We start from the raw sequence: 25,873 nt of genomic DNA on the forward strand, positions 1-25,873 counted from the left end.
TCCGTCTCCCGCGCGTGTGCCGTGTGTCGGCTTTTCCAACAGGATTGGGCAGTTCTGCGTTCACCTTCTTTTCAACTCTACGGCTGCCCTGAGGCATACCGGGTGTGGGCGTCCGAGCTGTCACCATGAAAACAAAAAAAAAAACAGCGACGAAAAAGAAAAACATACAGCGCAGACAGGAAGGACGTGTGACAGGGTATCTGGTGAACATCTTCCTCGCCAACCGCAAGTAGAGCCCCCCTCCCTCACACTCACCCCCTGATTTTTCTTTAGTGTACACCACGCTGATGTGAAGCGTGCTGTGCATCGTGCCGCGTGCATCTTTTTTTTTTCGTTATTCTTCAGTGGTATCAGCTCAGAAGATGCGCCGCGGATTTCATTCCTTTGGCTGTTGTGTATCGTACGCACGAACACGCACACGAGCGCAAAGGCGTTGCTTCTCCGGAAGGGTGGGGTGGGAGACGCTTCGCTCGTTGGACCTCATTCGGTTTGCGAGCTACACCAATCCGTAAGCGTTGAATGCGCGTCCTTTCTCAGAGCTGCGCCAACCGTCTCCGCTCATCTCTCTCTCTCTTCTCGCTCGTACGCTTCCAGTTGGCTGCTATTTCCTGTAGCCTTTCCCCAGGACTCGCTGCCTTTTGTTCTCTCGCTCTCACTGATGGTGCCGCAGCATCGCCGTGCCGTGTAAAATAGAAAACGCAAAGGAGCTTCTACCGCATTTCCACTCCCTCCCCCAGTGCGGCGACAGTCAGGCACCTGCCTCGAAGCTTTCCGGCTGTTGATGCCGCCGGGCGGGTGCACGCAGGAGCGGACACAGACACACACCCACATAAAAGCTCATATAGCGGCAGTGACGGTGGACGTCTCTTCTGATACTGACTGGTGCTGTCCGCCTCTTCTTTCCTTTTGCCTCTCCGCTTGCTGGTTTCTGCGTAGTTGTCGCGGACTGGGTGGGGGTACTGAACGCAGGTGGCCCGAAGACGTTAAAACTTGTCGAGTGAGACGCGTCATCGAGCCAGAGGTCGCTGCGCCGTTGCTATGGCCGCTTTCATGCGTCTTTCACGCATAACCGCATACACGTACACCATACACCAGACGTGAGGGAGTTTGCAGTCGGCGCGCGTGGGCGCTTTTGTTGTTTACGTGTTTGTGTTCATTATTTTTTTTTCACATTTCCTTTTGGCGGTTTATGCGTTTGTTTCTTCTTTTTTTTCACCCGCTGAGTGCGTGCGAATGTGTTGCAGGGAGGGAAGGCTGGCAAAGGAAGAGGGAGCAGTAATCGAGTGGATGCCCACGAAAGGCAGCAAAACAACAGGTAAACGGAAAAAGAAGACGCCTGGCGCCGCCGTTTTCGCAGCAGCACCGCTGAACTCTTCGGTCCAGGCAGTGCGGTTGCGTGCTCATACTCGGACGCGGCGCGCAGTGCAGGTGGGCTCCCCCCTCCCCTCAGCCCGTATCACCACCATCGCACGGCGTGCGTTCATTCGAATATCTTTGCTATCGTGATATCTGTCGAAGTCTGTCACCGAGCTCATTCGGAAAGCTGAGGTGCTGGAGTGCGGCTGTTGTTTCTTCGCAGATATCGGATTGAGGGCGCAAGAAACATGCGTGCGAAGCGCCCGCTCCGTAAGTCGGGGCCGTGCTTCGACCTGGCGGGGCTCATGGATCACGCAGCCCCTGAGCTGCAGGTGCAACAGAAGAATGAGCAGGAGCTCAACAAGTTCTTCATCGACGTGGATGACAATACCGTTTCACCGATGATCACGACCGGCCCCAGCTTTTGTGCGACGAACACGGCGGGTCTGTCGAGCAACAACTCCACGGTCGAATTGACGGCAAGGGAGATGGCAGGCACCGGCAGCAGCGCGTCGGTGGAGAAGAGGACGATGGTGTCCTCGCAAAACGAGGCCAAGTTCATTCACGTCAATGACACCAATATCTTCGTGCTGATTGACGGCATCTCGATGTTTGTGGAAGGAAAGAGTACGTTCACCGGGACAGAAGACGCACGCCTACTGGTAGAACGGCTGAGGCAGAAGAAACTCGCTCGTTCCGTGGACACGGTTCAGGAGGCCATCTTGAACATTCAAATGTCGGCTGACCACTGCGACCGCAAAGAGACAGCTCCGGTGGTATCTGCCGTCCCCTCCGGCTCCCCTGTTGTGCCAGCAGAAGCATCGCCAAGGCAGTCCACAGCGAACACTCTCCCAACGAGCGTGCCGCCGCTTCAGAGCGCCGTCGCCCCAACCGCTCTACCTGTGCCGCTGCCGCCCCCACAGCCGGTCCCCATCGCGAATCCGTGGGCGTCGCTGTTTGAAGACGCCAAGGTGCCATCTGGCTCGCCTCTGTTTCGCTCCTTCAAGGCCAAGTCTCTAGGCAGCACCAGCAGCCATGGTTTTCCTCCTGTGCACAGCACGCTGCTGTGTGAGAGCGCCGAAACGGGAGCCACGCCATCCTCGCCTGCGACAACGATTTCGCCTGTGACGGTGACCACCCCGACATCGGCGTTGTCGCCCACCACGGGCTTCAACGCCTCTAGCCGTCTCACGCACTCCGTCAGCTTCCCCAGTCTGCGTCACCAGGACAGCTCTTCGTCCCTCCTGTCAGCAACCTCGGGTGCCGGCCACCGCCACGGCGGACACGCCAGTCGCGGCGCAGCGGCGCGGCGGACAAAGCAGATTTCGGCGGAGGAGATCGGCCACAGCAACTGCTCACTTGACATGGATGAGGTTGCGGTTGAGGCGATGATTGGAAAAGGCACTCAGGGAACGGTGTTCCGCGTCCGCTTGGATGGCAAGTTGTACGCTCTCAAGTGCATGAACATTGACGAGGCGATGAACGCGACGAACGACGTGGAGCGGCAGGGGTACAAGAAAGGGCTCGTGAAGGAGCTGACCATGATCACTCTGCAACGATCGCGCCCATCGCCGGCGTACCTCATGCAAATGTTCAACGCCGTGGCCTCACTCGATGCGGAGAAGAAGCAGCTGAGCATCCTGATGGAGCTGATGTCCTTCACAGTGGAGAACATTCAGCAGATGGTCTCTCGCATCCCTAGCGAGGAGTTGATGCGGGTCACTCAGTCGACGTTTCGAAACTACATGTCCGGCGACCCGTCAGCGAAGCAGTCAATGAAGGAGTGTTGCAAGGACCAGCTGCTTTACGGGTCTCCGCGGCACGCTCTGGGCCGCAGCACGTACAAGGAGCCGGCCGCATGGGAGAAGAACGTGAAGCGTGAGACGCCGATGCCGGAGGTGCTGCTCTCCATGCTGGCTCGGGACGTGCTGATGGGTCTGAACGAGCTGCACACGGACTACTCCATCATTCATTGTGATCTAAAGCCGGCCAACGTGATGCTCTGCTATGATCAACAGAAGTTCAAGCTTGCCGACTTCGGCTGCGGCTCTGTGATGGAGGACCATCAGCACGTCGAGCGGCGAGGCATCGACCTCGGCACGATACTGTACAAGGCACCCGAGCGGTTCGTAGCGAACATTTTACACCGCATCGCCGATATCGACGACGGCGGCACCGGCGAGGCGGTGGTGTTCACGGCCAAGGCGGACGTGTGGTCCCTGGGCATCATGCTCATGGAGTTGGCGGCTGGCATTCACCCCTGTGATCAGTTCAAGTCTGATTTCTGGAATTACAGCACCATGTTGAAGCTCTCCAAGATGGTCAAACCGCTCAATTGGTCGGAGTCGTTTTACGACTTTATTCTCCGCAGCGTCTGTGTCGATGTGTCACTGCGATGGTCTGTGCAGCAGCTCTTGAAACACCCGTTTATCATCAAGTTCAATCACGTGCCGCGCGAGAAGCTGAAGCTGTTCGTGCAGCGCCTGGAGGCCGACAGCAAGACGTTCCACAAGCGCCAGCAGAGCGAGTTGCTCAAGGAGCAGATCCTGCTCAGCACGACGCGTCGGCACAAGGACACGTTCCAGCTGCAGAGCAGGAAGGTGTGGTCGACGTACACCGCTTATCTGAAGCAGGCGCCGCCCACCAAGGACCAAACCATGTTTCCGGAGCTGCGTCACACGTAGCGAGGGCGAACTGGGTGGTTTGCGGTACGGGTGTGAGGCACTGTTGGTGCGGCCGCATGGGGCCTCTACCTCTTGGTGTAATCTTGCACCTGAGACGCTAGAACGTGTTCGTGTGTGTGTGGGTGTGTGTTTGGTGGCGGTGGGGAGGTGGATAGTGGAGGAGGAAGGCAGTGCATGCGAGGCGTGCACTCAGTAGTTTTCACTTGCCGAGAGGCTTCTACGCTGCCGTTACCTTTTTTTTTCTCCTTGTGCTGCGTTCTCTCAGGGGTGGATCTACCTCCTGCCCCTATCCGCCTTCTCTCATGTGTGTTCTTTCCATTTGTGCGTGAGGAAGCGCGACGGCGGAGGCGATAAGCGCACGTGCATGCCCACACACTTGCATATCAAAGGATGCGAGTGGCCTCGGAATGCCAAGGCGGGCCGTTATCACCGCTGTGTGTGCATATGCGGGAAGCGGCACTGGACTTTTCCCCGATTCAACGACAGAGAGGAAAGGGGGCGATCATAATACAACGGCGGCGCTCGTTGCGCCGGCGGCGGCTGCCGTTGTCCTGACTCGGGCCAGCGGGCGTTTGCATGGATGCGCGGCTGCCCTTCGACGCCATTCTTTCCCTCTCCCAATCATATGCCGCTGCTACCTCTACCTTTCTGTCGCTTCGTCGACGACTCTCTACGATGGCAATGATTGCCATCGCGGGAAGCTGCACAACAAGGAAAGGCGCTGTCGACAGCGCCAGCATATACACATCCAAGAATAAGACACGAATCGATGTGGAAAAAATGCAGAAGCCCATCATGATTGTTGGAACGAGCGCGCCACGCCGCCGCGAGATTGCGCAGCGCCGCTTTGGTTCCACCTACGATCTGGTGTACCTATCACCTGATATAGATGAGAAAGAAATCCGCGATTCGGACCCTTTTACCCTGACGCGTGCGATTGCGCAAGCGAAGATGGACGAGCTTCGAGCCAAGGTGGCTCGCGACACCGCGCTGCAGGACCGTGTTGCTCAGCGGCCGGGCAGTGTCGCTGTGACCTTTGACCAGGTTGTCGACTACCACGGCGAGATTCGCGAAAAGCCCGAGTCTGAGCAGCAAGCTGCGGCCTTCATACATTCATACTCAAACGACAATCTGGGCACTGTCATGACGACCGTATTGTATGATTTTGGGACGGGGAAGCAGGTATCGATGCCCAACACAACCCTCACATTTTACGGCGAGATCCCGGATGAGACCGTGGCGCGTGTTGTCGAGCGCGGCGCTTGCCTGCGCGCTGCAGGCGGCTTTGTGGTGGAGGATGTGGACATGAAGCGGTGCGAGATCAGGATAGACCCTGGGACCGAGGAGGAGGTCTGCGGCTTTTGCGAGAAGTCTGTTCGTGCTCTACTGGAGGACGTGCACAGGTCGTGGGTGCAGGGTGACCGCTGCAGCGGTGGAAAAGGGTGAGAGGTGAGGGCTGCGGGCACGCAATGTCGAGGCAGCGGCAAAGGTACTCCGCAGCGGCCTGCGGTGCGCTCCCACACGTTCTCGGTGACCCCACCCCACCCCACGTATCCGTCGCTGAAACGTGTATCGTCCTTTGCTGTTCTTCATATTGTTTGGGGAAGAAGCGATTCCGCGCGCTCTGGCTCGTTCCCTTAGCGTGCGCTAGGACCGATTTCGACTGCCGCCAGATGACCCGGAAAGGGAAAAGACCAAAAGGAGGCACAACAAACAAGAACCACAACAGAAGTGCTGATTGGAGCTAAAGCCGGGGCAGGGGTGCTGTGAAGTACACGATTATGCCCACGTTGTACACGTGGGAGCGCCTGATGCGGTCATCCTATCCCCCTCCTTTTCTGCGTTCATAGCCCATGCACCTCATCAGATCGAATCTAGAGGGCTATTGATTGTCTTGGTGCTTCTCGCGTGCATGTTGCTTCTCGCCATTTCACTTTTCGGTGTCCTGTGTGTTTGGTAAGCGATGACGCACGCTGTTTCTCAACCCTTCTCCACTCCGTCCCTTCGTCTGCCCATCACCGCGGTTGTTTCTACTGTTGGCGTGCCGAGGTGCACCGCAGAGTTGCAACGCAAGAGCAACGCTACGCAAGTATGCAGCTGCGGCAGCTCGGCTTTCCTTCCTCCTCCCTCATCACAAGTATAAGCTCGCGCAAGTGCGTCTCTTTGCTTCGTTGTACCCCTCCCTCCCTCCCCCCAACTCCCCCTCTTTTGTCTAGCATGAACTCACTGCTGAAAACACTTCGCAATGTTGTGGAGCTCGGCGAGGAGGAGTCGCCAGGAGCGTTCGCGCCATCGCAGCGCGACAGCGTAGACGAGCAATCTAATCCAGAGGTGCTGAGACAGCATATTTCCACCCTCACCCAGAAACTGGCCCGCCAGGTAAAGTCCTACGAAGAGCTGAGGGGGGAAAGCATCTCCATGGAAAAGGAACTCACGCGTGTGCGCCTCCGCTTCGCCGCCGCGCGGAAGCTGTGGGAGTCCACCAACAATAGTCTCGAGCTTTCCATTCAGAACTTAGTCGAGCACCGGCTCTTCGGCGCCGCTTCTGCCGCCCCCGCTAGGCCTAGCACGGCGTTTGGCAGCAGCTCCGACAAGGTTTCGCCCAACCCTGCGGACACCCCCTTGCTTGATGCCATCTACGTTGCCTCTCTGCGTGAGCAGATTCAGCGACTGAAGGAAATGGTGATGCGGAGCGACGAGGAGCGGAGTCAGCTGCAAAGTGAGAAGCAATACGAAGAGATGCAGCGAGTGTTGCATGCGAGCGGCTTCACCACCTCGCACCTTGATGCTCAGGTGCGTGCGGCGGTTCAGAAGCTGGTAGCCCACTGGGGCAACGAGCGGGCCTACTACGAGTCGGTTATTGAGAGTCTTGAACAGAACGCTGCAAAACATGCTGAGCGGGAGGCGTTGTTGAGTGACTGTGTAAAGCAGGAGCAGGAGCGCCGTGCAGAGGCAACGGCGCAGAACTCCGCTGCGGAGTCTGAAGAACTGCGACGTCTTCGCGAGGAGCTCGAGCAGTGGAAACGCGGAAGGCGCACTGTCATGGAGAGTACCTCTGGGGATTCGCACCGGTTCTCTCAAACCGCGAGCCCGATCTCCGCAAACGCCACCCAGCAACCGGTCAACGAGGACGTCAGCGACGCCAGTCCGCTGCCGTACGTAGCCAAAGATAGGCACTTCCTCGTGTCGTTAGAAAGCGCAGGTGCGCACAATGTCACCGGCGCACCACTTCAAGGAGACGCAGCACTCGGGCTTGTTGTCGGTGACCGCGTACTGGCAGAGAAACTGGAGCGTCTGAGCCGGGACTGCAGTGCACGCGATGAGGCACTCGATAACCTTTACCGTGACAACCGAAGCCTACAAGAGGCGGTGCAGCATGCGGAGTCTCGCACGCGTGCGTGCGAGGCGGAACTGCAGCACTGTCAAGAGAAGATGGAGGAGCTTGCGGAGCAGCTGTCGTGTGAGCAGCACCGCACAAGGCAACTGGAAGACGAGAAGCGGCTAAGTGCCGTTAGCGAAGAGAAGCTGCGTGAGCAGATCATGCAACTGCGGCAGGCCGTGAAAACTGCAGCTGTCGGCCAAACGCCCCTCGTGGCACCGAACGGGCTGAGCACAGGCGTGTCTATTACACACGCAGCCCCGGTGCACGTGAGGCTGCCTCTCAACGCCTCCATACTAGAGCACAGCGTCCCATACGAGAAAGCCGCCACCTGGAGAGACTGCGCACGAGAGGCAGCGCGGTGGTGGAAGGAGTTGAGGTTGAACGCAGCCCCACCTCGAAGCTCTCAGGTGTGCAATGCCATGAGCACAGCACACGCCCGAGGAAGTGGGGTGCTGCGACGAGGTCCACGCGCGCCGCTTATGCTTGGCGGCATTTTCGCCATCCTTATGTTCATTTATATGCTCTTCCTGTTCGTCGATTCCGCCCGCGCGGCCAGGCGCGCCCGTGATATGGCATAGCGAATTACACGACCCACATTTTTTTTTACTTCCTTCCTGCATCCTCCTTGTCCACCCGCCTGCGTGCGTGTGTGGGGGCTCGTGTGTTTGCGCGAATTGAGGTCGGGTTTGTGTTTGCCTCCCTGGATTGACTCTCAGCCCTCTGCTGCGTGATCATTTTTTCTCTTTCGCGGCGTGGTTGTCTTCCCTGATGGCAGAGGGAAGGGGAAGAACGCACCTCTGTGCGTCGCATCTCAGAGTTCAGTACCGCCGCTCTTTCTGGAAAAGCCAAGCGGCACCCTTCCCCCCTCCCCGCCATCCCTTGCCCCTGCCGAGCCACCTGTGATTAGGAGAGGGCGAAGCCAGGGCCGCTTTACGGCTAGCCGGTGTCGGCGGCCAGGTCCTGGGCGGCGCTGCGTCGGAGCGGCCCGAGACGATGCGAGCACGCTCGTGCCACCTATATGGTGGGCGAAGCGCCAACGTGCCTCGAGCGCATCCCGCCCCACGGCCCTCACACGGTCTACTGGTGCGGGACGCCTGCGTGTGACCCCGAGAGAGGTGCGCCAGGTGGCGGCCAGCATGGTGGGAGCCGCGGGTGTGAGGCAGCCTGCGCAGCGGCGGTGGATGATGAGTCGAGGTTGGCGCAGAGGCCGTGCTCAGGCCGTCGAGCCGGTGCGTTGCTGTAACGCGTGTCCACGGGTGCGATCGGCACATACGCGATCGCGTCTGTGACAGACTGGTGGGCAGCGGGGCGTGCGACGCACGCTTTATGGCCAAGTAATGGAGCCTCTATAAGAAACGTTCCGTTCCCATGGTTTCGCGTCGCGCCAGGGGACCTCATTCTTTATCCGTAGCGTCGCTCAGCATATAGTTGCCGCGCTTTATTATTGCTGTTTTTTTTTTTCGCGGTGTTTCGGATGCGGAGGTCCGTCCTGCATGTGGCTGTGTCGGACGTTTGGAACCTTGCGCGCTGTGGTTTGTGCATGCTGGTGCATCTGCCAGCAGCCGAGCCTGCCTCAGTTGTGTTTGCGTGTGATCGTCCTTATCTCTTGCATGTGCAGGGGAAGCTGCTTCGCCGCTTCCCTCAGCACTCCTGCTCCTCTGCAGATATACTTGTCGCTCGGGGGAGGGGCTTCTGTGTTTCCGCTATCTGCTCGCCATCCCGAGTCCAGTTACGTAGAGCCGGTGCGTGCCTTCTGTAGGACGTGGATGTGTCTCCTGGCAGTCGCAGCTCTCTTTGAATGCATGTCCTTTTCTTTTTCCCCACAGCATACCCGAGTGTCTGCCATCATGCGCCGATACTGTTCCGAAACTTCCAGGTGAGCGCGGTGCTGGCGTGCCTCAGCGCACGTCTTTTCCTGTGCATGTTTTACCCTCCCTCACCCCCGCACCCCGTCATGGCATGCTTTTCGTGTTTGTCGTCCTCGTTCGCCCTCTCTTCGCATGTTTCTTTTTCGTTTGGATTTTACGTACCGAATCGGCCGGCTGGTTCCGCAAAAAAAAAGCGCATCAGAGCACACAGCGCCCACCAAACGGGTGCACCGCACAGCCGTCACCACTCAACATCACCTGAGGAAGCAAGAAGACGACCAACGAAAGGAGTGTGTGGGATGCGTGTCGGTGCAAGCATCACTCGAGCACACCCTTGCACGCATACTAACCACTAGGCAACTGACGACAAATCGACGCGCCGAAGGTCTGCGCGGTTGTTATACTGTCTCTTGCTAGGTATTGGCCAACGACACTAACGACGCGCGTGCCCGGAGAGCAGCGCCAGCAATGGTTCTCGTGCTTGTCGTGGGTGACACGTGGGTGCCGCAGCGGGCCAGTGGCGTCCCGGAGGTGTTTTGCAAGATGTTCTCGCCTGGTCGCGTTCACAAGCTGTTGATCACGGGTGGCGTCGGCAGCAAGGAAATGTACGACTACTTGCGCACGATTGCCCCAGAGGTGCACTGTGTGACGAGCAGCGTCGACCGGCAATGGACAGATCACATGCCCGAGAGCGTCGTACTGACGGTTGAAGGCCTCAAGCTCGGGCTGATTCATGGTCACCAAGTACCAGTGGGAGACAAAGACTCGCTCGCGGCCGTGCAGCGGGAGCTGGATGTGGACGTGCTGGTGTCGGGCTCTACACACCAGTCGAAGTACTTCGAGTTTGATTCCCACCTCTTTGTCAACCCAGGCTCTCTTAGCGGCGCGGACACAGAGTACGACGTGAATGTTGTGCCCTCCTTCATGCTATTGGACATACAGGACAAGTCTGTGGTCACCTTCATTTACCAGTATCACCCGGAGGACGATACCGGCGGCGGCGGCACCGCTAGCGAGGACTTGGCGGCGACTGGGATAGTGCCTGGCCTCAGGATCAAGAAGAAGGAATGGGCTAAGGAGTGAAACTCCTGCGTGTTTGCGATTCAGCGTTTGATGCGGCTCTCTCCCTCCCTCCTTCCCCCCTTTGTGGCCTGGTACACGGCCGTTGGCGCCGCTCTGGGTTCGTCATTTCCTTTTCGTTCTGTAGCATGTCTGTGCGGGCAGAGAGCACGTTTCCTGTGCTTTAGTACTTCAGTCATCAGCGGGGCAATGGTGCGAAGATGACATCTGGCATGCCCTGGAGTTGGTCGCCTCGTGGAGCCGTCAGGTGTTTAGGAGGCTCCGACTTGTGGTTGTGCGCGTTTCTGTCTGTGCGTGATGCGTAGCGGAGCCAGTACAAGGCACCTCCTCACCTTTACTGTCTTCCCTGTCTGGACGCTACCTTGGCAGCATTCTATTTTGTTGTTGCCGGGATTCGATCCCTGTTTGTGCTCCGTTGCTTCACGCTGCCTCCTCCTTTCTCGGTGGCTTCCCCGTCCCCTCTACCACTTCCTTTGGCTTTGTATCCTCTGGCTATTCTTGTGGCGCTTCTCCACCCTCTTCGACGTTTTGTGACGGCCATGGGTTGCGGTTCATTCTGCTCTCTGCGAATCAGCGTCAGGCACTCGTGCGACTAGCCGATGGCGGCCGCGTTCTCCCAAAAAGCTCCTGCCGCTTGTATGTCTGAGCGCCAGAGAATGAAAGTTCAAGGAGCGAATAAAAAGACAGAAGACGATCGAGCGACCTTAGGTACCGTAGCAGGATGTGGGAGTTGTGCTGACGGTGCCACAGTCTGGTGAGTTCACGACAGTCGAGTGCGCGTGTGCGCGAGAGAGCAGCCCTGTTACCGCACGCCTCTGTCTCGATTCAAAAATGACGCTTCGAGACTCGCACCGATGCACAATAACCCATCTGCCCACGCTCACAGGCACTTCATCAAGCACCGCCGACTCCGTATGTATGCCCCGCACCGTCCCCTGCGCAAAAACTCCGCAACGATGCAGCGCTCTTGATGCTCATCTTCCTTAGTGTTCCACCTTTTCCCTCCTTTCATCTCTGTCTCCGTGCCCGTCTCTTTCCTTTCCACACCGTTACGCCTACCGACGCGTGCCTGCACATATTCTTCTCTGTGTGGGATCTTACCGCCCTCCCCCCTCCCGTACCTCCTCTCCCTCGCCGTTCTCTTTATTCGTCAGTCGCTGGCAAAGAGTGTCTTTTGTTTCAGTGCAGTTGATTGTCACGCCAGACGAGAGTCCCTGCAACATCGGACGCACTCCCTCACGTGTTGCCCGTGCTGAACACCGCGTGCCATAGAAGAGCCCCCTCGCTCCCTCTCCAAAAAAAAAAAAACACACGGAAAGGAAGACTCGCGCCCTTCGCTGGAGATACATTTGAGGCGTTTGGCTGAATTCATTGTGACCTCCTCGTTTTAGCTTTCTGTGAGCCACGCGTTGTGCTTGTTGTGGGGTGCTCTCGTCCTGCTGTTGTGCAAAGACAGCGACACAGCGTCGCCTCGTCACTACCCCTTGTCGCTCGAGAACGGCAGCGGCTTATTTTCCCTTCCCTCAGCCACACCGCTACCGATCTCCGATGACGGAGATTACGTACAGCTACTCGCGGCCGGCCCGCGAGTTTGGCCGCATGCCGGAGTTTCAGGCGAACGACAGCGAAATTATCGTCGACATTGCACCAAATGAGGTGATCAAGGACACTTTCACATCGCAGAACCCCAAGGAGAGCCAGGTGCAGAATGTGCCGCAGCTGTCCGAGGCGAGCACGAATACCGAGTCCGTGCGCATCAAAAATCACGCACAATATCACGGTGAGGGTGGCTGGCCGCACGCCGTCGACCCGACCGAGTTCGAGGAGAAGATGAAGTATTGCAAGAAAGTGGAGCGGGAGGAGGTCTACCTGCAGACGTGCGCGCGACTTGCTGAGCAGTGCGTCGAGTGCTGCGTGAAACAGAACACGGCGATGGACATATACGGCCACTACTTCCCCGAAGCTCCGCCGGATGAGGAGGAGACGATGGGGCCTGCATCGCTGAAGGTCTGGGCGGTGCTGAAGGATCCATCCGAGGAGAAACGCACGGCGGCGGCTCTGTCGTGGCAGAACGAGGGCCGCCGGATTGCCGTGGCCTATTCACGACTCAAGTTCCAGAGCCAGACGCCGACGATGAGCACGAACTCGCACATTTGGGACATAATGAACCACAACGAGCCTGTCGAGACGCTCGTCACGCCGTCGCCACTGTGCAGCATCGAGTACTACTCAAAGGATCCTCACCTGATCGCGGGTGGGAGCTGGAACGGTGTCGTGCAGTTCTGGGACACCCGCCAGCCGAACCGGCCGGCCGCCCGCTCCCTCATCGAGGAGAGCCACAAGGATCCGGTATGGGCCCTGAAGTGGCTGCAAAGCAAGTCTGGCGAACTACTATCCGTCTCCACGGACGGAAACGTCTTTGTGTGGGACTGCCGTCTGCCGGAGAAGCCGATGACAATTCATTCCATTGCCGAGGACAACTTAGTGCTGCAGCCGCGCAGCAACGACGGCGGCGCCCGGGGCGTCCTCGGCGGCCTGTGCCTCGACTACGACCCGCAGGTGGGTGGGCCGGCCAAGTACATGATCGGCACCGAGCAGGGTACGATCTTGTCGTGCAATCGCAAGGGCAAGACCCAGCACGAGAAGCTACTGCCGAACACCTTCAACGGCCACCACGGGCCGGTCTACAGCGTGCAGCGCAACCCCGTCTTCTCCAAGTACTTCCTCACCGTCGGCGATTGGACGGCGCGCTTGTGGTTCGAGGACTTCAAGTTCACGCCCATGTTTAGCACTTTCTACCACAAGGCATACTTGACCTGTGGTGTGTGGCACACTGTGCGACCCGGCGTCTTTTTCACGACTCGCATGGACGGGTACGTGGATGTGTGGGATTTGATGCTGCGCCAGACCACGCCCTCCGTGTCCTTCCAGGTGTCTGACTATGCCTTGCACACCATCAAGCCCTCGCAGAGCGGCAACTATGTCGCCACTGGCGGCATCGACGGCAATGTGTCGCTGATAGAGCTGTCTCCGTCGCTGTGCACGCAGGCTCCAGATGAGAAGAATGTCATCGGCACTCTTTTGGAGAACGAAAGCCTGCGGGACAAGAATCTTGATCGAGCCATGAAGGAGAAGCGTGCGGTGGAGCGTCAGCGTCAGCGTCGCACCACACACCTCTCCGGGATCACCAGAACGCCGGCGACCGAGGAAGCCGCGCTGGATGACGTTGCCGCGAAGTACATTGAGAAGGTGAACGCCGAGAAGGCCGAAGACATCCACACCCGCGAAGAAACTGATGCGGTGCGACTCAAGGCCCTGGAGGACCTGGAGGACGGCATAGATCTCTACGACTAGTCTGCTGGTATTGCCCCACCAGCTTGTCTCGTGGTTGCTGTTGCCCGCCCAGGCTATAATAAGCAGATGCCATAGCGGGCTGAGCCACTGGTGCAGGGGTGCTGGCTGGTGGTGAGAGAAACACCGGAGACTGCCCTGCTGAGAGTGAAATGACGGCTCTCTTTCTGTTGCTTTTCTCATTTGAAGGCAGCTCCCGCTCCTTCGCTGCTGCGCAGGAGCTGCAACGCGGTTTTTGTGTGCTGGTTCGTGATTAAAACCGCGGCGGCGCTGCTTGTGGAGGTTTTGCTTTGCTGGTTAGGAGGCGCCGCTTTGCCCGATTGTCTTGGCTGGGCCACTCGCCACCCAGTGCCGCGTCCTTTTTTTTTTTCATCCCCGTCCTCACTCGCTGTGTGTAGGCGTGCGCAGACTCGGTGCGAGTCTCCGTCTCTCTCTCTCTCCCCCTCTACAAGCGGACATGACGGTGCGCGTTGCTTGTTCATGTACTATACACAATGACGGGGGAATGTTAAGTGGAGTGGATGACGGTGGCAAAGAGGGCGCTCGGCAAAGGAGGTGGTGGTGGTGGTGGGGGGGGATGTACAGCGTCTCGGAATGCATCGGCCGAAGAGGCTACGTCGACGTGTCGCGTCCCCTCCGCCTTCTTTCTCGTTCGCCTCCCATCGGCGTTGCCTTTGCTCGCCGTCTCTCTCCTGTGGTTCTTTGAGATGTACATAGGTGGCAGTGGCACACAGCGATATTATGGTCACACGTAAACTCGCTCATTCTCTCGGCGGCACGCGCACACACACGCACACACAGACACGCACTAATAGTGAGTTGAACGCTGGCGTGCCAATTTGTGCGTGTGTCGTTGTGTGTGGCCCATCGGTGTGCCTCCGCTCCCCCCGGCCACCCCCTCCTCTTCATCTCTACATTTGTCGCAAGCCTTCCCTCAACGATTTTGTTGTTTTGATGTGGATACACAATAGACACGCAAATTTAAAAAGAAACTCCCTGAAGTGGGCAACTACGTGTGTCGTGTCGTTTGGTAAAAGGCGAAGCAGCTGCTGCATGGCGCGGTCGCAGCGGAGCCCACCGTGCCTGTATCCGTAGGCCTGCGCGGTTGAGGCAGTGGAGCCTGCGCAGTCTGGTGAAAGGTCGACGCGCGTGAGACGGCAAACGTGTACGCTCATGCTGAGTGAAGGCGTCGTGCACGCTCCAAGGTTTCGGGCAGCAGAATGGAGTACGACTATCGTCTCCGGCTGACCGTTGTCGAGTCCCTCGTTTCCTTGCCTTGCAAACCGCGTTTTCGAAAAGCCGTTGCTACTTTATCAGCGCTGTTTTCCGGTAGGGTTACCACCCTGCTCTCCGCACTGTAGTGCTGGCTTGCCACTGTCCCTCCATCATCTCGTTCGGGCATGCGTCCCAACACTCTCTCCTGACGATGAACCACGTCAAAACCGACCTGCCACCCACCGTACTCGCACACAATTCTCATGTGGTGGCCAGATGTGTACGACGCCCTGTCAGACGTCGTTGCTGAAATTGTGCAGCGTCCCCCCTCTTCGTCACTTCGTCGTAAAATTGTTTGCCGCTTCGACAGCATACACACAACGAACGAAGTGCACTTAACGCTTAGAATCTGCACCCTCTCACAGCTTTTTAGCAGCAATGCCGGCGCACAAGACGCTTCCCAACCTCAACCACTTCATGGAGAAGCGGATTGTGGTGAAGATACAAGGTGGCCGCTCCATCTCCGGCGTGCTGCGCGGCGTCGACGAGCACATGAGCATCGTGCTACACGACGCCATGGATGAGACCCGCAACGCAGCTGTCAGCGAGGAGGCCAGGTTGGCTCTCGGCACCACCGTGATTCGTGGCAGCGCCATCGTCGAGATCGTGAGCGCCGATGTTTGAGAAGGTCAGAGAACGTATGTGCACCAGGACGAACTGGGGTCGCATGTAAAGGATCTTTTAGTCGTGCCGCACCGTCGGCGGAAAGAGGGCTGACGTGGCCACCTGAGCAGCATACGTTTTCGTAAATAAATGAGAAGTCGGTGTGCGTGTGTGTCTTCTTGCCTGGGGGAGTGTCGTCTTTGTTGGATGATGAGAGAACTCTTTTTGTGTGTGTGTGTGTGTTCGTGTGTCTCCGTATGTCCGTCTCTGCGTGCCTGGTTTTTGCCCAGCGCCTTCAGCCCAGCTCCTGCTCTCCCTCATCTCTCGGCCTCTTTCGATTTGTCGGTCATCTCCCTTTGCTGCCGCAAGACACGGAACGGTGCGTGCCGACGCGGGTGAGGGACATGGGCTGTGCAGGCGAAAGCTGCCCGCGGATGCGATGAGACGTGGCGCGAGGACGTACACCCTGCAACAGAACAGAATCCCCATCGCAGACAACACGAATAGTCGAAGGTGGTGGACGGATCCACTCATGGCTAGATACGGAGCACAGCAGAACGTGAGTGCGGGAGAGTCCGCGCGCCGCCTCGTGCTCTTGTGCGTTGCCTTCCGATCTCCGCGCATCCTTGCTCTGACACAGGGCTGGCGCTCGGCTCGTTGCGTGATGACCGCGACCGCGTGCCGTGCGGCGCGACAAAGCCCACACGCACTCACCACTCGGATACCAAGCTCGCGAGCTGCTTCACATGCTGCCTGTACGTCTGCTTCTTCCGTGACGTTCCTCGTTACTCTTCTTCCCGCGTCCTTTGACACTGTCTCTACCCGCTGCTCTCTCTCTCTGTCTGTCTGTCTCACTTTCGCAGCTGCGAACATCAACAACTCCCTATTGCCGTACCGTGTCGCACGTGACTCCACGAAGAACGGAGTGCCAGGACATCGAGTGCACTCGTCTCGTTTTGTGTTCTCTAGCTCTTTTTTTTTTACTGTTTCTTCTTTGGGCGCTCTCCGAGTCGCTTGTCTCTCGCTCCTCTCTGTCCGTTGCACCCGCCACCGGCCAGGGATCACCGGGTGCAAGCACCAAGGAAGCCGCCGACACCCGCGCGCTGGCAGACACTCGATATTGTCTCCTCCTCGACTCACCAGGGTAGGAACTCTACGCATAGCATTAGCATGTAGAAACGCAAGCCCAACCACGGACCGCTGCTCTTCTCTTTTTAGTCGTCCCGTTTAGCCGTTACTGTCGCATGTGTGCCGGTCATTCCCTCGCGCCGTTCATCACCTTACACGCTTCTGCGCGTACCTGTCTCTAAGGTCGGGCACGACTCGAAGAGCACAAAAAACAACAACCACGACAATGGCAGGCTTAGACGTTGCCTGGATCCCGTTTACGGTGATGTACTTGCTGTACCTCATCCCACCGACCCTGATGGAGGTATACTCGTACTACAGTCGTGGCGGTCTCGTCCGCTACGAGGATCTCAAGTACGATGATAGCTTCTGTCCACAGTACCAATGGAACCGCGACACGGAGGTGTACTACAAGCGCTTCCTCGACCGCCCGACTAGCGAGGCGGGCAAGGCGTTTTTTTCGTGGCTGGACTGGAGTTCGGAGTCCTACGACCGTACCATTTACATCCTGCGTCGAAACTTAGCAAAGCAGGACGGCGAGGTGAGTCCGTGGTGGCGGTACGTTTACGGCCCCTTCATCTTCAACTGGCCCAAGAAGACCTGGCTGCGCGGCGACGATGCCGCATGCCGGAAGGCGCCGGCGTGGGGTGTGGGCGGCGAGGCGCGTGCCCGCAAAGAATACGAGGAGGCTAAGGCAAAGGGCTTCAACAAGAACTACCATTACCAGATTATGCGCAAGATACGCCGTGAGCAGGCGCTGAAGGCGGCACAGGTGAAGGCGGCGATTGAGTGAAGAGGACGGGGGACAAGCCGAACATGTGATTGCTCGACCGTCTTCATGATCGGATTCTGTGTTTCTCTTTCTTGTCGCATGTATGTGCTGTTGCCCTCCCCGATGCGAACGCTGGGTTTGTCCTCTCTTCGTGGTTTGTTTTCAAGAGTGAGGGTATGTGTGTAGTGGAGCTGTTGTGCTCGTGCTTGAGCGTCGGCTCCTTCATAGCATCTGTTGTCGTTTTGTGATCGGCGCCTCTGGGACGCTGTAGCATCCTGTTCCAGGCCTTCTCCGTGTGCTTTATTTGCATTCCTCTCTCTGTTCGTGGACGCTTGCTAGTTTTGTTCATGCGTGTGCGCGCGCGCAACTGTGGTGGACAATGCGCGCCCGACGACATCCCCACCCCCTCCATGTTATTCTGCCTGCCAAGAGACGAAATAGAAAGCAAGCAACGAAGAGAGCACGACATGCCAAGCGAAGCGGCGCTTACGAACGGAAGCCTTGGGCGCACAGCCCCTCCCCCCCCCAACGCGGCTAACCCACTCTGTGCTCCTTGTTTCGAAGCGAAACATCAACCCTCCCTGTCTCGAGTGTGCACACGCGCACACCTATCTATATAGAGAGGTGGTATGCTTCTGAATCCGCTGAACCGGGTCTGTAGTGCGTCGCCCAAGAATCACCGCCTCTACCTGAACAGCGGTTGCTGCGACACGTTACTTCTCAATGCTGTCTTCCCCCCCCTCCGGCCTCTCTCGCTCCTGTTACCTCACACGTGCTACATTCCTTGTTTGGTTGGCCGTGCTGTAACAACACCAAACGGGCAAACAATGTTTTCCCCCCCTTTTCACGGATTATAACCTATGCGCACCCGTTCTCCGAACGCATCTGCCCACCAACGCGCACGCGCACCGACTTGACATTGCAAGTCGAGCTAAGTGATTGTACTTCTTCGCTGCGTACGGGTTCACGATCTCTCTCCTCTTTTTTGTTTTTGAATATTTGCACTCGTGTCATCGGCGTTCCCGTCTATCACGCAAGCCAGACGAGCACGCCTTCACTCTCCCCCTCCTTCATCTTCTTCCACACCCCAGGGGTGATCCATTTTGCAAGCTGTGGGCCTCCCCACAGTGCGTGTCCGTGTGTCTGAGGGCCTTTTCACGCCTAGCGAGGGTATCCTCTACGGACACACGAAGCGGCGCCTCTCAGTCGAGCAGAGAGGCCCTCGATTTTCCACTCTCGCTCGCCCTGTGGGGTGCATACGTGAAACGGCACCCCTGCGAAACTGTGTGGTTGCCGTGCGTGCGCCATCGACAGCTGTGTCGATCCCTTGCTTTTTTTTTGTTTGCGCCGTATAGGTGGGCCGTAGCTAACGAGGCTCGTTGTCGACCCTCTCTCTCTCTGGTGTAAAGTGGGCGGCTGTCGCCACTGCACAGAGGCGTAGAAGTGAGCATCGCTTGCTGAAGATATCCCTTCAATGCTATTCCGCTAAGGACCCCTCCTCGTCAGTCGCCCTCGTCACCACGCGCGCTCATCGTTTTGATTTTTCTTTGTCTTCGCCTCGTTTGTGTGTATCTCCTTCTGCATCAGGGGTCTTAATTCGCAGAAGACCAGAGCTGCCTGGCAGGTCCCCACTCCCCTCACCCCCTCCTCTCCTTCCCTTTCACTGTCTTGCCTTCTTCCTTGGTCTTACCGCCTTCATTGGCCCCCGCTTCTTAGACTTCATCTGGCGACCTGTTGCCCTCTGTCGCTGAGGTGCAGGTCGCTTGGAGACTTTCGCTAATTTATCCGCGAGGTCGTTGTCTGCGAGTCACGCTGCTGATATTCTATTTTGTGGACTCTCGGTTCTCTCAACTGCTTCCGTCTGACGTTGCTGCCGTGCAAGTGCATCGTGTTGCCTCGCGTGCTCTCGCTCGCGTTGCCATCTCCTGCGGTGTTGTTGTCGAGCGACAAGGTCATTTCGTTTTTCTGTTGTTGTTGATTGCTTTTCAGCCCACCCGTCTCCCTCCCCCTCTGCGTTTCCTTGTATACCCTGCCTTGACGGCTGCTGGTGCAGATTCTTGTGCGCCACTCTGAGCACCCCTCAGCCACGATACATTCCGTGTGACGTGCTCACCCTAGACGCGGAAACATGGACGGCTTTCGCTTTTACATGGAGGGGATCGGCCTGCCGGAGGGGAACACGCGGCGTGCGAACGCTGAGCTTATCGGCGCCATCAACAGCCCTGACCCAGCGGTCCAGCACAGCGGCTTGCAGATGTTGTGCGATCAACTCACGATGAGCTCCTTCATTTCGCCGTCCACGATGGCCACTATCCCGCTTGTTTTACCGTCGCTGCTTCGGTGCATCGCATCGTCGCAGGTGCGCGAGGTGTTCATCACGGCAGCCCGCGCCCTCACCTACATCATTGATGCTTTTCCTCGCACCTTCGAGACGTTCCCAACTCGTCACACCTTGATCGAAGTGCTGCTGCAGCACCTCCGCTCCATCCAGGATGTGGAGCTGTCGGAGCAGTGCATCACCTGTTTGGAGATGATCACGCGGAGCCAGATGGGAAGCCGCGAGCTGCTGCACAACGACGGCGTCGAGGCGGTGCTTGGCTTCGCCGACTTCTTCACACTGCACAAGCAGCGTCAAATTTGGACCATTGTGCAACGGCTCGTCGGCGAGGTGGACGAGAGCAGCGTGCGGCATATTACTGCTTGCCTTCCCACACTGCGAATCGGCATGACGAACGGCGACTCCGAGATACGTCAAAAGGCGATCGCCACACTGGCACAGGCCATCGAAGGCGTCAAGACGGACCGAGCCACCGTCGAGACCGTGTTCGGCGACGCGGCAGACCGCATCGCAGTCCTCCTACACGAGCGTGACGTCAACGACGACACGCTGTCGTCGGCGCTGTCCCTGTTGTTCGCAGGTGTGCAGTGGAGCGCCGGCATCGCCGCCTCGGTGATCCAAAGCGACCTATTCAACACGCTGCTCTCCTTACTGCAACCAGCGCCGGTTCCCGCGGTAGTGGCGGAGCAGCACGCCGCCCCATCGGCGGCTGGAAGGGTTGCTCGCCGCAGCGCGGCGGCCGAACTGGTAGTGAGACGTGACTCCGGAATGGACTCTGGTGGGGGCGCCGGTACTGAGCCAGCAGCTGCGCGGACGACGATGCTCACCTCGCACCAGCGCACCATTGTGTGCCGGCTATTGGCCTCTCTGTTGATTCCGTGCAGGACCGGCGCTACTGAGCAGCTTGAGCGGCTGGAGATGCTGACACAGCGGCCACTGCTCACTGGCGCCATGGCCCATGGCAATCGGTCGGGCATGGACGACGGTGATGACGAGGATGAGGACTACACGACGGAAGAGGACGAGGACGGGGAGCAGATGCATGACTTCGACGATGATAGCGATGCCGACGCGACTCTGACGCACCTACGCGAGAGGGTAGCGCAGGAGCAGGGCCTCAAGATTGAGACCAAGGCGGCGTACGCCCGGTGCCGTGCCTCCGGTTTTATGTGCGATGGATGCGGGAAGAACTGCACCCCCGGTGACTGGTACCGGTGCAACGAGTGCCCCGACAAAGACTATTGCACTGCCTGCGTTTTGGAGCACTACAAGGACGACCACGGTGGCCAGCACAGCTACACAGATATGGAGCAGGTAGTGGGGGCCGCGGCGCGCAATCGGGACAAGCTGGAGCTGTACCGCAAGTCGCCTCAGCTGCTCCAGCGCGTCTTGGAAGCCATTCCCACCGTTGTCTGCGTGTGCGTCTCCTCTGAGCTTGTTGCGGTGCGGACGTCGTGCCTCGACTTTCTCGTTAGCGCGGTTGACATGGCCTCCACGGAGCAGCTTCTCGCAAGCGACATCACAAAGGTCTCGCTCGGTGAGTCTCTAAACAACAATCTTCGCGGCGCCGATCTTGTCTGCAATGCTCTTGCGGTTGCTCTGGCGGGACGGCTGCTGCAAAAGCTGAGTGGCATCTATCAAGTGCAGTTCGCGCGCGAGGGCGTGAAGCTGAGCCTGCAAGTGCTGAAGCAGCGCTGCAAGGTGAAGGGGAGGACGACACTCACGCGTGAGGCGCGCACAGCCCTGACAACCTGCACTGCCGGGTGGAGCACCATCATCGGCACCGAGGCGTCAATACTGCTCCAGCGCTTCCTCGACGTCGAGGATGAGCAGGCAACCGAGCCCCTGCGTCGCGTGGTCGAGGAGCTCCGTCAAGACCACTTCAGCATCGCGATTGGCCTGCTGCGTGACGTGCTCGCTGGTGACGTTACGGCGTTTGAGTTTTTCTCGAGCGGCGTTGTGCGGGAGCTGCGAAACTGCTTAAGCCGCCAGCAGAACATCTACGCAGTGATGCACCTGGTCGCTGCGCTCTCCACGTCTCCGGCCGCGACGAGAGGTGGGAAAGCGAAAAAGAGTGCCGGGGTGGCGCCGACGTTGGCTGCCACCACCGCTGGGCGGGTGGGTCAAGGCAGTGGTAGTCTGCTCTCCCACTTTGTGCACCACTTACACACAATACTGACGCTCCTCGACGACTTTACCGTGCCCACGTACGACTTCATCGGCGGCGTTCACAACTACTTTGTCGTTTCCTTCGAGCCTCATCGCGCGTCTGTCGCAGTCGCTGGCGACACGACGGCGGACACTTCCACTCCCAGTGCACGCGGCGACGGCGACAGCTCTGTTTCGCCGCGGCAGTGCATCAAGGCCCGCATTCGACCCATCTCTAGTGTCAGCGCCATGGCGCAAGTTCTGCAGCAGGAGGTGCTGCAGCAGGAGAGCGAGGACGGAGACAACGGCGACGGCGAAGAAGGCGAAGCCGTGACAAACGTCCTGCCCGATTTGCACCCGCGGCACTCCCCTATGTCCCGCGACGCAGAAACACCAATGCCAGCTGCTCCCTCGTCCCCTGCTTCAGCACCAGCGAACAGCAACGTATGGATTCGCTATGGCACACATGTGCTGCCGCTGTCGATGACGATGCTGCAGATCATGGAGCACCTCGTCCTTCCTGCCGCGGCGGCCTCCGAAAATGAGGCGCGAGGCAGCCACCGCGACAACGCCGAAAGAAGGGCGAAGCCGCGTCACCAGCGGCGCGGAAAGCCCCACGACACCACCGCTCCAGAGGAGGGGGCACACGAGGAGGAGGAAGCCCGGCACGGTGCTCACAGCCGTCTCGTTCCGCTGGACACATCGACCGCCGCTGGGTACTCGCTGCAGCGACCTGTCGTACTGTACTACAGCACCACCCCATACAACCCGCAGTACTACTCCTTGTACAAGGTCCCCAATGCATTCCCTGCCAGCGGCAATCCGCAGGCACCGCTGCAGGTGCGCCTGCCGTCGCAGGACCGTAAGCCGAGCGCAGTGCGGGATGTTCAAGAGCAGCTTGCTGGTGCCTTCCACTACAGCAAGCACGTGCTCTCCGACAGCCAGCGGGATGTACTGGGGCTGCTGGGCACGCTGCACGCCGCGGTAGCAAACTGGGCGGTGCTTCTCAACTATGTGCGAACGCAAGCCGCTGCAGAATCGAAACATCTGCGCGGCGTCGACGTCGCATGCATTCTGAACACCTTTGCCCCTGCCATCTCCATCGCTGAGTTTCAGCACGCGAAGCTCAACAGCAAAGCAATTCAGCAGTGCTCTCAGATGCTGCTGGCTGGCCAGCAACGTGGCACGTGGGCAGTAAAACTTGCACTGGATTGCACCTACCTTTTTAGCTACTCGACGCGCAAGTTTCTCTTCGACGTCGGCTTCACGTCGACGGATCGCTGCTTGATTCAGATGCGCAAATACAGGGAACTGTTCGGCTTGAATGAGCCGCGGATGTCGAGTGAGCAAATGCGGGGCATCTACGGTCAGCTCAAGAAGGAGACGAAGCGGGTGTGGCGTGAGGACGTCTTGGAGTGCGCGAAGAAGGTGCTTAGCGCGCAGGACGCACGGGCGCGGAACCTTGTCTGGAGCTTTCACTTCTACAACGAAAATGGCTGGGGCGATGGCCCGACGCGCGAGTTCTACACCCTCGTCAGCCAAGAGCTGCGACAGCGCAAGCTGGGACTCTGGCGCGACGGCAACGAGGCCGCCGATGATAATGAGTACAATACCGCCGCCTATGGTCTGTTCCCGAAACCGGTGCTGCCGGGGTCGGCTCAGGAGAAGGACCACCTGGTACCTTTCTTCCGTCTTATTGGCCGCTTTATCGGCCGTGCCCTCGTTGACGAGCACGTGCCCGGCCTCCCGCTCTCACCGGTCTTCCTCCGCCTCTTGCGCGGTGACGTGTGCGGGATCCACGATGTGCATGACCTCAGCGAGGAGGTCGGGCGTCTGCTGGTTGCTATGGCGGGAGCCGCCGCGAGTGGGCACGCGCGCGTGCAGCTGCCAGGGCAGACGAAAGCGGTGGAGGTGCAGGACCTCGCCCTCGACTTCACGCTCCCGGGGGACGACAGCGTGGAGCTGTGTGCGGATGGGGCGAAGACGGCAGTGACGGCGAACAACATGATGGCCTACTGTGACGCCGTGACGAGCTTTTTGCTCGATCGCGGGGTTGCCGCGGCGGTCCATGCTCTCCGCGAGGGCTTCCACTGGTACATACCGCTAGTGGCGTTGCAGATGCTCAGCGTGGACGAGTTGTACCAGCTCATCGCTGGCCACGAGACTGCAATCACGCGCGACGACTTTGAGAAGTACAGCGAGGCGAATTACGGGTACACCCTTAACTGCAAGCATGTACAGTGGCTCTTTGACATCCTGGCCGCCTTCACGGTGGAGGAGCAGAAGCAGTTCTTTTTTTTCCTCACCGGCTCTGCGCACCTCCCTGTTGGCGGCCTGGGTCGACTGCGGCCGTCCTTTACCATTGTGCGGAAAACGTCCGAGGATGCCAGCATCAAGGAAGAGGACATGCTGCCATCCGCCATGACGTGCCAGAATTACTTGAAGCTGCCGCAGTACAACACGAAAGAAGAGATGGAGAAAAAGCTTCGCTTCGCCATGACCGAGGGCAGCGGTGTGTTCTTGCTCTCCTAGATACCTCAGCGGTTGCCCCAGGCCGTGGAAGCAGCTATATATGAAAGTATAGATGTTTGTCATCGAGTGTGCCTGGTCTCTCGACTTGCTCTTCTTTGATCTGGTTGTTGCGGACACTTTTCGGGGGTTTATTTTTGTCTTTTGTTTCCTGTAACGCTGCCGTCGTGGTGGCCTTTTCGGCAGACCTCTTTGGTGCCAGCCTTCGGGTGTTGCTGTTCGAGGCGGAAGAGAGAACTTTTGAGTGAGAGAGAGTGCGGTGGGGGGGGGGGCGGTGGTGCCCGCTACCTGCTCTTCCTCCCTCCTCGTGAGTTTACCGGCGACAATCAACGTATTCTATCGCACTCTCTCATGGTGCAACTCCCTCCACAATGAACTGACACACACGGACGCAAACATCTATTCCGATTCATGTGGACGTCCCTGCGTGGTTCTAGCGGGGGAGGGGGGCAGCCGGGGCGCCTCAGCCGCTTGGGTGAGCGTGTCCTTTCCCTTCTCCTGGTTGCCATGCTGACCCAGGTGGCGGATGGCGAAACTCCCACAGAGAGACACATCAGACTCTGTCGGCGGTGCTCGATTCACCGTTGACGAGGCCGAACTTCCGTCTTGGCACTAGGCTGCGCACCTACGTCTGTGCTCTGTTGAGGGGACATGCCGCTTGGCATACTTGTGAACACGCTCTCCTTGCCTCTTCTACTGTACGCCTGTACGCTCCACCTTCCTTCTCTCTCGCTCCTCCCTCACTGGCTCTCTGTCGTGCGCTCGGCGCACGTTCCATGCTCCCGCCGTCCCCTCCGCCCTCCCCACCTCACCCCGCGCCTTTCCTGCCTTTTCATGTCCCTCTGAGCTCTATGCTCTTTGCACGAGTTTGGCAGTGATTTAACTTCGTCGCCGAAAGAGGACGTCTTCCAAGGAAGAGGTTTCGGAAGGGGCGAAACGTCGGCAAAGGACGCGCGCGTTGAGCGGCATTGTGTCTGCCTTGCATTCGTGTCCTTCCCTCTCCCACCACCAGGCACACTTATCCGAGCATACACACACACACACACACACGATCGAACAAGGGTGACTTCTCTGGGAAGGGGAGTGCTGAGGGAGAGGTCCCTCTCGAGTTTCCGTGTGTGACTTTTGCACACCACGCCGACACCGGGCAAGGGGACGGCGTTTTCTGTTCTTCTCCCTTTCCCTCTTTGCCGCGCCTTTCCCCACTGAAGGCATCCCTTTTCTTGGTGGTGGTTGTTTCGATGTGCGTGTGTATGTGCTAATCCGTCCCGCTCCCTGCCTGCCTCCCCCTCTGTAACTATCTGTTGTGGTCGTGCTCCTCCTCGTGCGCTCCACTTTCCCGTCAAGTGGACGTTGCAT

The 25,873-nt window shown here is 58.5% G+C and overlaps 8 protein-coding genes across 8 annotated transcripts; all 8 read left to right on the forward strand.

The window, feature by feature from the left end:
- Positions 1–1,604: 1,604 nt before the first annotated feature.
- On the forward strand, positions 1,605–4,040 carry LINJ_32_1080 (putative protein kinase; the record flags this gene model as incomplete). Its single annotated transcript, XM_001467751.1, has 1 exon — positions 1,605–4,040. One exon carries the CDS (start codon positions 1,605–1,607, stop codon positions 4,038–4,040), a length of 2,436 nt encoding a protein of 811 aa, XP_001467788.1.
- Positions 4,041–4,820: 780 nt separating this feature from the next.
- LINJ_32_1090 (conserved hypothetical protein) lies at positions 4,821–5,486 on the forward strand (the record flags this gene model as incomplete). Its single annotated transcript, XM_001467752.1, has 1 exon — positions 4,821–5,486. One exon carries the CDS (start codon positions 4,821–4,823, stop codon positions 5,484–5,486), a length of 666 nt encoding a protein of 221 aa, XP_001467789.1.
- Positions 5,487–6,131: 645 nt separating this feature from the next.
- Positions 6,132–8,000, forward strand: LINJ_32_1100 (conserved hypothetical protein; the record flags this gene model as incomplete). The annotated part of the gene is made up of 1 exon (XM_001467753.1): positions 6,132–8,000. One exon carries the CDS (start codon positions 6,132–6,134, stop codon positions 7,998–8,000), a length of 1,869 nt encoding a protein of 622 aa, XP_001467790.1.
- Positions 8,001–9,758: 1,758 nt separating this feature from the next.
- Positions 9,759–10,373, forward strand: LINJ_32_1110 (vacuolar sorting-like protein; the record flags this gene model as incomplete). Its single annotated transcript, XM_001467754.1, has 1 exon — positions 9,759–10,373. The coding sequence occupies one exon, from the start codon at positions 9,759–9,761 to the stop codon at positions 10,371–10,373; it is 615 nt and encodes a 204-aa protein (XP_001467791.1).
- A 1,545-nt stretch (positions 10,374–11,918) lies between these two features.
- On the forward strand, positions 11,919–13,724 carry LINJ_32_1120 (putative dynein; the record flags this gene model as incomplete). Its single annotated transcript, XM_001467755.1, has 1 exon — positions 11,919–13,724. One exon carries the CDS (start codon positions 11,919–11,921, stop codon positions 13,722–13,724), a length of 1,806 nt encoding a protein of 601 aa, XP_001467792.1.
- Positions 13,725–15,374: 1,650 nt separating this feature from the next.
- On the forward strand, positions 15,375–15,620 carry LINJ_32_1130 (putative small nuclear ribonucleoprotein; the record flags this gene model as incomplete). The annotated part of the gene is made up of 1 exon (XM_001467756.1): positions 15,375–15,620. One exon carries the CDS (start codon positions 15,375–15,377, stop codon positions 15,618–15,620), a length of 246 nt encoding a protein of 81 aa, XP_001467793.1.
- Positions 15,621–16,953: 1,333 nt separating this feature from the next.
- On the forward strand, positions 16,954–17,520 carry LINJ_32_1140 (conserved hypothetical protein; the record flags this gene model as incomplete). The annotated part of the gene is made up of 1 exon (XM_001467757.1): positions 16,954–17,520. The coding sequence occupies one exon, from the start codon at positions 16,954–16,956 to the stop codon at positions 17,518–17,520; it is 567 nt and encodes a 188-aa protein (XP_001467794.1).
- A 2,107-nt stretch (positions 17,521–19,627) lies between these two features.
- On the forward strand, positions 19,628–24,517 carry LINJ_32_1150 (conserved hypothetical protein; the record flags this gene model as incomplete). Its single annotated transcript, XM_001467758.1, has 1 exon — positions 19,628–24,517. The coding sequence occupies one exon, from the start codon at positions 19,628–19,630 to the stop codon at positions 24,515–24,517; it is 4,890 nt and encodes a 1,629-aa protein (XP_001467795.1).
- Positions 24,518–25,873: the final 1,356 nt, after the last annotated feature.

The sequence above is a fragment of the Leishmania infantum genome, chromosome 32 (assembly GCF_000002875.2).
Source record: "Leishmania infantum JPCM5 genome chromosome 32".
NCBI lineage: Eukaryota > Euglenozoa > Kinetoplastea > Trypanosomatida > Trypanosomatidae > Leishmania > Leishmania infantum.